The sequence below is a fragment of the Triticum aestivum genome, chromosome 4D (genome assembly GCF_018294505.1).
Source record: "Triticum aestivum cultivar Chinese Spring chromosome 4D, IWGSC CS RefSeq v2.1, whole genome shotgun sequence".
Lineage (NCBI taxonomy): Eukaryota > Viridiplantae > Streptophyta > Magnoliopsida > Poales > Poaceae > Triticum > Triticum aestivum.
In genome coordinates this window covers 75,654,891-75,666,033 of record NC_057805.1, presented here as the reverse complement: position 1 = coordinate 75,666,033, position 11,143 = coordinate 75,654,891, and the positions used below count along the sequence as shown (strand labels likewise).

Here is an 11,143-nt window from a genome sequence, read left to right as displayed (position 1 = left end):
CAGAAGGGAAATCACGCCGGCGCTGAGGAGTGTGGCTGCACCGGCGAGGACAGAGCAGCAGCGGGGGCAAAGCACGAGCGGCGAGCATGGGCGCATGGCGAACTTGCAAAAGGAATGGCAATTGCGTTTTCACAGCGGGGGAGAAGAAGCTGCCCGGATGCTTTATGATTCGTACTGCCAGGTGTCGTTCGATGGAGTTGTTCTACAGGTTGGAAGTGTGAGACCATGTCGTATAGGATTTTTTCCCCATGGGTATAGTTCACTGTGTCCACAAATATAAGATGTTTCCGGTATTTCAACATATTAAAATAAGTGAACAAACATAATAATTTTTTTTTGAAAAGAAAGGGGTTGCCCCCCGCCCCAACTTTATTAAAGCCAAGGCAACCACGACAGAACCAGACTGTTTAACAGCTCTCGGCGAAAACCAAAAGTAGCTGCCACAGAACAAACATCAGGGTCTTAAAGCTACAACCCTATTACATCTCTCACAGAGAGTTTTTTCATTGAAAGGTAGATAGTCTATTTGTTCGTTTCAGCTAATCCAGACGATTCTAAGCAGTTTCCCTCTTCGCCGATCCAAAAGCCTTAAGCACCGGAGAAGTAGAGCACTCTGGACCTCTGAACATAAGATTTTCCACTGCCTGATTGTTGCCCCCACCTGATCCAACACACAACGCATATCTCGCCAGCTTCGCCCCTGAAAGACAAAACCATTGCACAAACGCCATAAGCACCACAAGGTAGCAGATGTGGCAGTATTAATAGCTTCACATTGTTTTTTCTTCTTCCAGAAGGGAGATAGAGATTCAAAAGAAACAAGAGGGGTTATGTTAAAAGCTTTAGCAACCGTAGCCCAAATCTTAGTCGCAACAATGCAATCAAACAATAGGTGTTGAATGGATTCTGGTTCAGCACAAAACACACAAGTTTTATCTTCAACATGTCTTCTTTTGGCAAGGTTATCCCTAGTCAAGCTTTTGTTATTATACATCAGCCACAAGAAAACATTGATATTCGGGGGGACTTTAATCTTCCATATGAAATCTCTAATATCAGAGGAAACCCCACCAAAGTTAATCAACTTGTAAAATGATTTAACAGAGTATTGACCATTCGACTCCAAGCCCCAGACGGGGCTATCTGATTGGACGGATAAAGTAGTTTGTTTAACCAGGTCAACTAACATGTTCCATTTGTTTAACTTGGACTCATCCACACATCTCATGAAGGTGAGACACAGTTGTACTCCATCCCAAACCTGGGACAAGGTGGCATCCTGCTGTTGACATATAGCATACAGATCCGAAAAGGCAGTTTTAAGGGAACATTCCCCAACCCAAATATCATGCCAAAAAGCAATATGTTCACCATTCCCAGGGTTCCATCTCCAAAAGTTTTTTGCAGCAGCAAAAGCCCAGGAGATGCTTTTCCAAAATGGAGATCCCAAGGCAGGTTTAGCATAAAGAATATTTGGTTTGTCAGTAGCATATTTAAAGCATAAAAGTTTTTTCCAATCTCCCTCCCTCCCATCATAGAATATTTTTCCCCATGCTGCCAGGAGAGCCATATTAAACTCCCTGAGATTAGGGACACCCAGACCACCAAACTCTTTCCTATGGGCCACAAGGCCTCAGTTAGCTAGATGATATTTATGAACATCACCCACATTACCCCAAAAAAAGTGAGACATTTGGGAGGTAATCATGTCAATAGCCCATTTGGGAAATTTCATCATGGCCATGAGATAAGAGGGAATGCTAGCAATACATGTGGTTAGTAAGATCAGCTTGCCCCTATAAGACAAGAGCTTGCCTAACCAGCCAGCAATATTCCTAATAATCCTGTCAATGATAGGTTGCAGGTCTTCCCTTCTAAGTTTTTTAAAGTGCAGGGGCACACCGAGGTACTTGAAGGGAAATTCACCAAATTGACAGCAAAAAATCTAGGCAAATTCTCTGGACATTGCATCAGAAACATGAATGGTATGTAAATCACTCTTATGAAAATTAATTTTTAAGCCAGAAAGCTTTTCAAAACAGGTCAGAATCCATTTCAAATTCTTGGCATATTCCACAGAATCCTGGATAAACAAAATGGTATCATTAGCGTATTGCAAACTAACCACCCCACCAGGGATGGCATGTGGGAGGAGCCCACCAATTAACCCATTATTGACAGCTTTCACCAGCATCTTAGAAAAGACATCAGCCACTAAGTTAAATAAAAGAGGGGAGTGGGGGTCACCTTGTTTCAGCCCTATTTCCCCACAAAGTGTGGCCCATTAGTGTCATTAATTCTAACCTAGAAAGTCCCATGTTTCAAGGTGCTGAGAACCCAGGCAACCCATTTAACCCCAAAGCCTCTAGAAAGAAGCATTTCCTCCAGAAAATCCCAACTGACTCTATCATAGGCTTTCTCATAATCAAGTTTAAGAATCAAACCACTGGAATTAGTTCTGTGAACCTCATGAATAACTTCATGGGCCATCACCACACTCTCTAAGATAAACCTCCCTTTAATAAAAGCAGTGTGGTTGTGTGAAATGATTTTATCACAGCTAGGGGAAACCCTAGTATTCATGGCCTTGGAGAATTTTTTTTACAGCACAGTTACTAAGACTAATAGGTCTGAAGTTTTTCATCTCTCTAGCCTGGGGAATTTTAGGGATAAGGGTGATGATGGCATAATTAAGCTTATAGATGTCCAAATCCCCATTTTCAAAATCCCTGACCATCCATATAAAGTCATTTTTAATTAGATCCCAAATTTTTTGATAAAAAAGGAAATACAGCCCATCAGGACCAGGAGCCCCACTGGCATACGAGCTCATAATTGCTTCTTTGATCTCTTCCTCAGAAAAGGATCTCTCTAAGTCTCTCTGCTCATCCTCACTAATCATTTCTATCTCAGACCAAAAACCAGTTCCTAAGTGCAAATCTGGTTTAGGTTCATAGGCAAATAAATTTTTGTAGAATTCAGTAGCTACTCCCATCATGTTTTCAGTGGAAGTCACAGGTCCAGAAGGGCCCACTAGTTCAGAAAGATGGTTTTTCCTATGCCTGTGATTAGCTAGGGCTTGAAAATAGGCATTGTTACGGTCCCCTTCAAGAATTTTTCTGTCTCTAGATTTTTGCCACAAGGCCGTTTCCTCTTTTTTCCAAATCTCTTCCAATTCTGTTTTCACAGCTTTCATTCTATCATGATCAGCAGCAGACAACTGCTGGGATTCAGATAGAACGTCAAGCAGGTCAAACTCCATAAGGAGGGATTTTTTCTTTTTCCTTAAAGCAGCCTCAATATTAATGGCCCGGCCTTTTGTCTTCTTCCTAAGCAGTCTGGTTTTAGATAACCAGTTATCTACAGAAGAGATAGAGGAAGAAGTAGCCGACCAAGTCTCACGCACCATCTGGTGGAAGCCAGGTTATGACAGCCACCATTTCTCAAAACGGAACATCTTAGGACTGGATGATTTCCTCCCTCCAGTGTCTAGCACTAAGGGAGTATGGTCACTCCCCACTCTAGGGAGAGCAGTTAGGGACGACATCGAGAAGTGAGAATCCCAGTCCACAGAGGCAAAAACTCTGTCCAACACAGAAAAATAGGGTTATCTTGATTATTGGACCAAGTATAGCCCCTATTAGAGATAGAAATCTCCAGCAGTCCCCATCTATTAATCCAATCATTAAAAAGGAAGGTGGTATGATGGTTAACTAATCCACTACTCTTCTCACTCTCATTCCTAACCAGGTTGAAGTCACCACAAATTAAAATAGGATAGGATGCAGAGTCTAAGATATCATGAAGTTCAGCAACAAAATCCATTTTAAACTCTGGGGACACAGAGCCATATACTATCACCAAGTGCCAAACAAAACCATCCTCATTGTTTTTAACAGTGGCTTTAATAGAAAACTCATGATTAACAAAACCAATGGTTTCAAATAAACTTTTTCTAAGACCCAAAAGGATCCCACCAGCAGTATTAACAACAGGTAAATAATGCCAGTCAAAATTATTAGTCCTATCAATAGCTTTGAGGAAACCCTCAGAAATAATTTCTCTCTTAGTCTCTTGAAACCCAATAAAATCAGGATTAGATCGAGCAATAGTATCACAAAGGCACTGAACTTTCCCAGATTGACCAAGACCTCTAATATTCCAAATAAGCCCTATCATTTAAGAAACTTTGAAAGGGTGAGACAGACCACAAGGCCTAACTTTTGTTAAGACATTTGGAGTTCTCCTTAAGGCATCAGCAGTGCCCACTGGCTTGAGAGAGCAGCCATCCAAAGGAGTCCCAAACAAATCATCATGGTTTAATTCAAGATTATCTGGAAGAACAATTTCAGGGTTATTATTGGCAAAAGCCAAGCATCTCTCTTTTTCCCCATCAATCAAATCATCAGTAGTTTCATGTTTATTAGCATCATCACCCCCAATGCATAAGTCAATTTTACTCATTTGGTCAAACAAAGTGTTATGATCAGTGTTAGTGAAGGATTTACCTTTGAAGGTTTTAGGAATTTCGAGATTCTGCTTCCTCTTGTAAGCCGCAGCTTTCTCCATGATATTCACATTGCCATGTCCCCTAGTAGCAGGTTTCTGAACCAGAACATGCCCCCATTTGTTTTTCCCAGTGGCCAGCCCTTGATCTTGAGCATGATCAAGGGTTTCCAGCAGTGATATCTTCAAAGAGATATTTTGTATGGCCTGGACAGCTTCAGGGGGAAGAGTCTTTAGTTCATCACCCTTGAATTCTTCTTCATCAGACTCACAAAAGTCTACAGATCTAAGAATACTCTCGCAATACTCCATACTTTCAAGTTTACCACCAGAACTGGATGTCCCCTCAGCATTCCCCACAAGGGGTTTTGTTGGAGTGGAGCTTAGAAATCCAGAAGGATACACATCTTCAGATTCAATTCCTTTCTCTTCTACATGTTGCTCTTCCTTATTAGCAACAGCACACTCCAAGACAAAGTTTTCATGATCAGAATCAGAGCAAAACATGCCAGACTGGGCCCTTCTGTTTGTTCTTATCCTGATTAGCTAAATTAGCCTTATCAAGCTCATCAATTGCCTCCTCACTATCTAGCAAGTCTTTCGATAGGCCATCCTTCTGAGCATCAAACATAGTAAAATGTGTCTATATATACATTTTTTTACCCTCGTCTACTCAGCACAAGCAAGAGGCATGCGACAAAAGAGCGTGATGATCTAGACCTGCGCAGCGTAGCGCAGTAGTTGGAGACGAACACCCGCGTGAGTTCCTCGCCGAATCCAGATCGTCCGCGCGCACGCTCGCCGTGTGAGTCGGCGCACGCCGCCTCGGTTGGTTCCAGGAAGCGCCATGGAACGCATGGCATGCTTTTTCGTTCATCTGCATGTAAACTCGTTTTGCATGGATCGTAGATGGAGGCGCCCGGGCCGTTGGAGACCCGTCCACTCGCTTGCACCACAGACAGCACGTAGCCTCACCAAAAGAAAAATGGACGATCGACAGGCGATGCCTCTGTCTCGTTTCAGTTCAAGATTGGCCTCTTCCACGCAAGAGAGTGTGAGACGACACACATGTCATTGTCACGCCTGTAATAACAGTACAAAAGGCACGTGTGCAACACAACAAGATTCACAGGCCAGATCTTGTTGTTTTCTTCCAAGCTTTCCAGCTTGAGATGAGGCTTATCTCCCGTGCTCAACTACAATACATACAAGCTTTTTCCAGCTTGGTGGTGGATTACAGGCAGTGCAAACGCTTTTGCCCCTTGATTCAGTTGCGCATAACACCAAGATTAGTGTTTCCTTGCACGTAAGATTTGGGCCTTGTGTTGCACTTTTCAACCATTTTCGGAATTATCACGCACTGCGGTTAGATGATCTTTTTCATTCACACCGCATTTGGACGAAGCAGGTTGTTCGCAAATGCGTCGCCGTCAGTTTTGCTGCGACGATTATTTTGCACCGTCCACTAATCCATTTTTTAGCGAAACAGAAAATGCCGCATATGTCCAGTCTGCTAAAAGGACTCATCAGAAATGCAAAACACCTCGAACACAAATATTACAGTAATAATTATGCATATACGTGTCTGTGAACGTGTGCATTTGTACTGTGTTTCTAAAAAAATATTTTTCATGCATTTTTCGGCGACGTGAGATGGGTAATGTGTGGCTCGTCACGCTACAGTGTGAAACGAATCAAAATTACGCAGAATTATTATTGTGTTCCATGCAAATCATTAATCACCAAAGATACTCCAAATTTGGAACGGGTTAATTTCTTCATACATTTATACGCAGCGAATGAATGAATGATCTCCTCGGCTACGGATGGAATTAATAATCTTCCAAACATAAATATTTCCGCCATATCTTCCTAGTCCTGATTCGGCAACAGTGCCCGGTGCGCGTCGGCTGAGTAGCCTCGGCTAATCAGGAGGCAGTAGACGTGTCACTCACATGACGTGGCGCCCTGCGATTCGCCTGACCCCATAAGGGTACGTGTTTGCAGCCCACGTGTACCGTACAGTGGCGGCGCACGAGCGTGACGTGGCGTCCCGGATCCGCTAACCCCTCCCTTTTGAGTCACGCGGCATATTCCAGTTAATTGGATCAACACCCTCGGTAGGGACCTCATTGTAATTTACTAGCCTAACTTTAAGCGGCCTTAACACCTCAAATTGGGATTCGGATAGCAACAGGGACCTGAGTGCAAAACATCCCAGTAATCATCCCGTGATCTCTGTGGGCCGCGCCCACGGAGCCCTGGCCGTCGTGGGACCCGTGGACACGGTCCAGTCCACCGTGGACCGCGTCCACGTTGGAGACTCTAAACCCCACCTCTCGGCCTCTCCGCTCCTATTAAAACCCGTGGAGCACCGCGGCGTGGTCGTGTCCGCCCCGAGAAATCTCATCACTGCTCCCCAGTCCCTTCCGCCATGGCGATCTGCAAGGCCTGGATCTCGCTGCTGCTCGCGCTCGCCGTCGTCCTGTCCGCCCCGGCGGCCAGGGCGGAGGAGGCCGCCGCCGCCGCGGAGGAGGCTGCGGCCCCCGAGGCCGTGCTCACCCTGCACGCCGACAACTTCGACGACGCCATCGCCAAGCACCCCTTCATCCTCGTCGAGTTCTACGCCCCATGGTGAGCCCTCGCCTCTGGTGTCTGTGCGTGTGTGTGGGTGTTGTTCCGGCGGATCCGAGCGGTTTAGATCGTGGTCAGTTTAGAGATGTCTCAGATGCGTCAGTTGCGGACGACGGGGGATCTGGCTTTGCTGATCGGTGCGTCTGGATCGCCGATTCCTCTGAAGTTTTGGTTGGATTTCAAGTTCCTCGAGGGTTTAGAGGTTGTTGGGCTGGGGTCCCTGTTGGGATTCCACTGCGTCCAACTTTATACTGTACCTATGTATTGCAGATTCTGTCTGTTCGACTTATTTCAGTACAATCTCACTTAGTCTGGTCTGAATTTTGTTTCAGGTGTGGACACTGCAAGAGCCTGGCACCTGAGGTAATTCTTCTACATCCTTGGACCACTTACTTAGCACTGGTGTTATATGCTGAATGGATTGATCTCATTCGTTGATGTGTGATGTTGCAGTATGAGAAGGCGGCCCAACTGTTGAGCAAGCACGACCCAGCGATTGTCCTTGCTAAGGTTGATGCCAACGATGAGAAGAACAAGCCGCTTGCGGGCAAGTACGAGGTCCAGGGCTTCCCTACCCTCAAGATCTTCAGGAACGGGGGAAAGAACATCCAGGAATACAAGGGCCCCAGGGAGGCTGAGGGAATTGTCGAGTACTTGAAGAAGCAGGTTGGCCCTGCTTCCAAGGAGATCAAGGCACCTGAAGATGCCACTTACCTTGAAGACGGCAAGATCCACATTGTAAGCTTCTTATTTTGTCTGTTCTTACTTTCAAATAGCAATCGTCATATAGCCATGGTTGATGTTCTATGCCTGCTGACTAAGTAATGATGATAATTGTATAGGTTGGTGTTTTCACTGAATTCAGCGGCACTGAGTTTACAAACTTCCTTGAGGTTGCTGAGAAGCTGAGGTCTGATTATGACTTTGGCCACACCGTGCATGCCAACCATCTCCCACGTGGTGATGCAGCAGTGGAGAGGCCATTGGTTAGGCTATTCAAGCCATTTGATGAGCTCGTTGTTGACAGCAAGGTTATACTTCGCTCGCTCTGTAAACTAATCATTACTCCCTCTGTTCATATTAGTTATTGCTTATTTAGTACAATTTAGTGACAAGTAATCTGGAACAGAGGGAGTGTTCATCTGTGTTCTTCTTACTTCATACAGATTACTGAGTATTAACATAGTGATGTGACATTTTGCAGGATTTTGATGTTTCTGCTTTGGAGAAATTCATTGATGCTAGCAGCACCCCGAAAGTTGTTACTTTTGACAAGAACCCTGACAACCATCCTTACCTCCTGAAATTCTTCCAGACCAATGCTCCCAAGGTAATGACTGACACAACTTGCTTCTAGAATGCTTTATCATTTTTTGTAATTGTATGAGTTCTGTATAGTTGCCTAATTTCTACTATATGCTTAGTCAGTTAGGTCTATGCCTCAAGTTTGTAACTAATTAGGCCATAATGTTGATCGCTGTATGTTGTTTCAATTGATTATCAGCCTGACTCTTGGTGTGTACAAAAAACTTCTGCAATCCAATGATGGTTGAATTTGTCAATTTTTTCTTGAACATGTTTACATGAATGATTGATTAGTATATTCTAGTCATTTGTCGGTCCTTTGAAGAAATCATCTTGCAAAGAATTTGTTCAGCACATTTGGAGGATTACTAGTGTATTTAGTTTTGTTAGCCTTTTGGATCTTTGTGTTTTCATTCATGGTTGTTGTACCTGAAAGGTCTACTACTGCAGAGCCATAGATGTGATGATTGTTTGAGATGCAGAATATCATCTTTGGTGTTTTCAGTGCTTTGTCTGTAAAAACAGTTCAGATATATGTTTCTAGTGGTGAAGCTGCTTAGAGCATTAGCCTTTTCATTGTTTTTTAGTTATTGGTCACTCATTATTTGGCACTTCTGTTCTCTGACATCAAATGGTATGTAGGCCATGCTCTTTTTGAACTTCTCCACTGGACCGTTTGAGTCCTTCAAATCAGCCTACTATGGTGCTGTAGAGGAGTTCAGTGGCAAGGATGTGAAGTTCCTTATTGGTGACATTGAAGCGAGCCAAGGCGCTTTCCAGGTTGATTGCCTGTTTCCCTTTCTATATTTCTTTACAAAGGTAGTAGTTATCGATACTGTTGTTTTTTCCTTGGTGCTAACAGATTTTTCTTTGAAACATAGTACTTCGGGCTGAAAGAGGATCAGGCACCACTGATCCTCATTCAAGACAGTGACTCGAAGAAGTTTTTGAAGGAACAGGTTGAGGCTGGCCAAATTGTTGCTTGGTTGAAGGATTACTTTGTAAGTAGCCATTCCTTTTTCCCTTGGTTGTAGTAATACCAACCTTATTTGTTTGATCCCAGGTAATCTGTTTAGCAATTTCATTAGTGTTCATTCATATTGTAGGATGGCAAATTGACACCATTCAGGAAGTCTGAGCCTATTCCTGAGGCCAACAATGAGCCTGTTAAGGTAGTTGTGGCTGACAACGTTCACGACGTGGTCTTCAAATCTGGCAAAAATGGTATTCATCTTTGTTAATTTTTTTTTCCTCGCTGGATTAAGCTAGTTGTAACAAGTGACTGCGATTCCTTGTAAGTGAAACAATGGCTCATTGATTTGCCACCTTATATTGCAGTTCTTATCGAGTTCTATGCACCCTGGTGCGGACACTGCAAGAAGCTAGCACCCATCCTCGACGAGGCAGCTGCCACCCTTCAAAGTGAAGAGGACGTTGTGATCGCGAAGATGGTAATATTTGTTGCCCTCTCTGTCGTTCCAGTTCCAGCAACGGAATACAACTTACCTAACCACTGTTTCTCAACCTTGTCCACAGGACGCGACCGCGAATGACGTGCCCAGTGAGTTCGATGTCCAGGGTTACCCCACCCTGTACTTCGTCACTCCCAGCGGGAAGAAGGTCTCGTACGAGGGCGGCAGGACGGCCGACGAGATCGTAGACTACATCAAGAAGAACAAGGAGACTGCTGGGCAGGCGGCTGCGGCGGACACCGAGAAGGCGGCGGAACCGGCTGCCACCGAGCCTCTGAAGGACGAGCTCTGAGCATCGGTCTGTCTAGCAGCAGACAGGTAGAGGAGGGGGAAACATGTTTTGGCAAGGCAGCTTCCAACGCCAGATTTTGCGAGGGGGGGACGAGAGTTGGTCGTTGGATGTGTTGGCCCCGGTTTTGCCTGATTCTGTATCCCGTTGCGAGAAATACTGTAACAAATCCGTCAGTGGTGTACCTAGTTAAATTATCTTCAAGTGACAGTAGAAATGGTTCGTGGAGAGCTTTGGTAATAAATGGCGCTTCTGTGCTTGGTAGAATCTTCATGCATGTGTCTTCTGTTCGCTTGGAGACGCCTGAACTAGTAATTCGTATGCTTAAGAGTGCTTCCAGTGGGATTTGCTCACGGCAACAAAATCGACTGCAGATATGGTAGGGGAACCTTGCTTAACGGAACATCCGTACCGCCTCACCGGGGAGTCAATGAGCAAAGCTTAAGAAAATACGAATATTAGTTTTTTTCTTTCTAAAAAGCACCAATTACATGAGGGGTGCCTCGTTTCTCCTGTGATCCGTGTTTAACAAAAAAACAATTTTTTGATTGTTCAAGGCCTAATTAGAGTCTTGTCTAAACTCTTCCGGCTGAACATGAAAATGCCTGCCCTCCTGCCACATGCGCCCTCGAATGATCCTGCCTGCACATAGGACGCGCAGTGTTCTTGTCTTCTTGTCCTCTATCCCAGCGCCACATCCGCATCTGGCTACGCCAGCTCTGCGTTAAGAAGTTGGGGTTCGCCGTGGCCATGGCCGCTACGACCTCCTCGCTCGCACACTTGCTGTAGGTTTGGCCCTCCGCCAGCTGGGGTTGCACGAGGAGGAGAGGAACAAGTTGTAAGCCTGCAGAATACCGGAATAGGTGCCAACACAGGCTGCTCCTCTGCGGCAAATTTGACAAATTTAACTTATAGACGAAATCAAATCACAGAATGA

The 11,143-nt window shown here is 44.7% G+C and overlaps 2 protein-coding genes across 2 annotated transcripts; one reads left to right on the top strand and one right to left on the bottom strand.

Annotated features, from left to right (window-relative positions):
• Positions 1-313: 313 nt before the first annotated feature.
• On the bottom strand, positions 314-5,234 carry LOC123096310 (uncharacterized). Its single transcript, XM_044518007.1, has 2 exons — positions 4,509-5,234; positions 314-700 (listed from the first exon to the last, which is right to left on the bottom strand). The coding sequence occupies exons 1-2, from the start codon at positions 5,011-5,013 to the stop codon at positions 555-557; spliced, it is 651 nt and encodes a 216-aa protein (XP_044373942.1). The 5' UTR covers positions 5,014-5,234; the 3' UTR covers positions 314-554.
• Positions 5,235-6,861: 1,627 nt separating this feature from the next.
• On the top strand, positions 6,862-10,479 carry LOC542858 (protein disulfide-isomerase-like). Its single transcript, XM_044518006.1, has 10 exons — positions 6,862-7,140; positions 7,473-7,503; positions 7,594-7,878; positions 7,983-8,171; positions 8,345-8,470; positions 9,088-9,225; positions 9,327-9,446; positions 9,552-9,669; positions 9,784-9,896; positions 9,982-10,479. The coding sequence occupies exons 1-10, from the start codon at positions 6,941-6,943 to the stop codon at positions 10,207-10,209; spliced, it is 1,548 nt and encodes a 515-aa protein (XP_044373941.1). The 5' UTR covers positions 6,862-6,940; the 3' UTR covers positions 10,210-10,479.
• The last annotated feature ends 664 nt before the right edge of the window (positions 10,480-11,143 follow it).

Bases quoted from the DNA above. Each gene is read 5' to 3' on its own strand.
- LOC123096310 (XM_044518007.1), bottom strand. From the start codon at position 5,013: ATGTTTTGCTCTGATTCTGATCATGAAAACTTTGTCTTGGAGTGTGCT. The intron at 701-4,508 runs GTAAATCCTTCA...TTTGTCTTTCAG, and splicing joins AATTCCTAAAACCTTCAAAG to GGGCGAAGCTGGCGAGATAT.
- LOC542858 (XM_044518006.1), top strand. From the start codon at position 6,941: ATGGCGATCTGCAAGGCCTGGATCTCGCTGCTGCTCGCGCTCGCCGTC. The intron at 7,141-7,472 runs GTGAGCCCTCGC...ATTTTGTTTCAG, and splicing joins GTCGAGTTCTACGCCCCATG to GTGTGGACACTGCAAGAGCC. The intron at 8,471-9,087 runs GTAATGACTGAC...AATGGTATGTAG, and splicing joins TCCAGACCAATGCTCCCAAG to GCCATGCTCTTTTTGAACTT.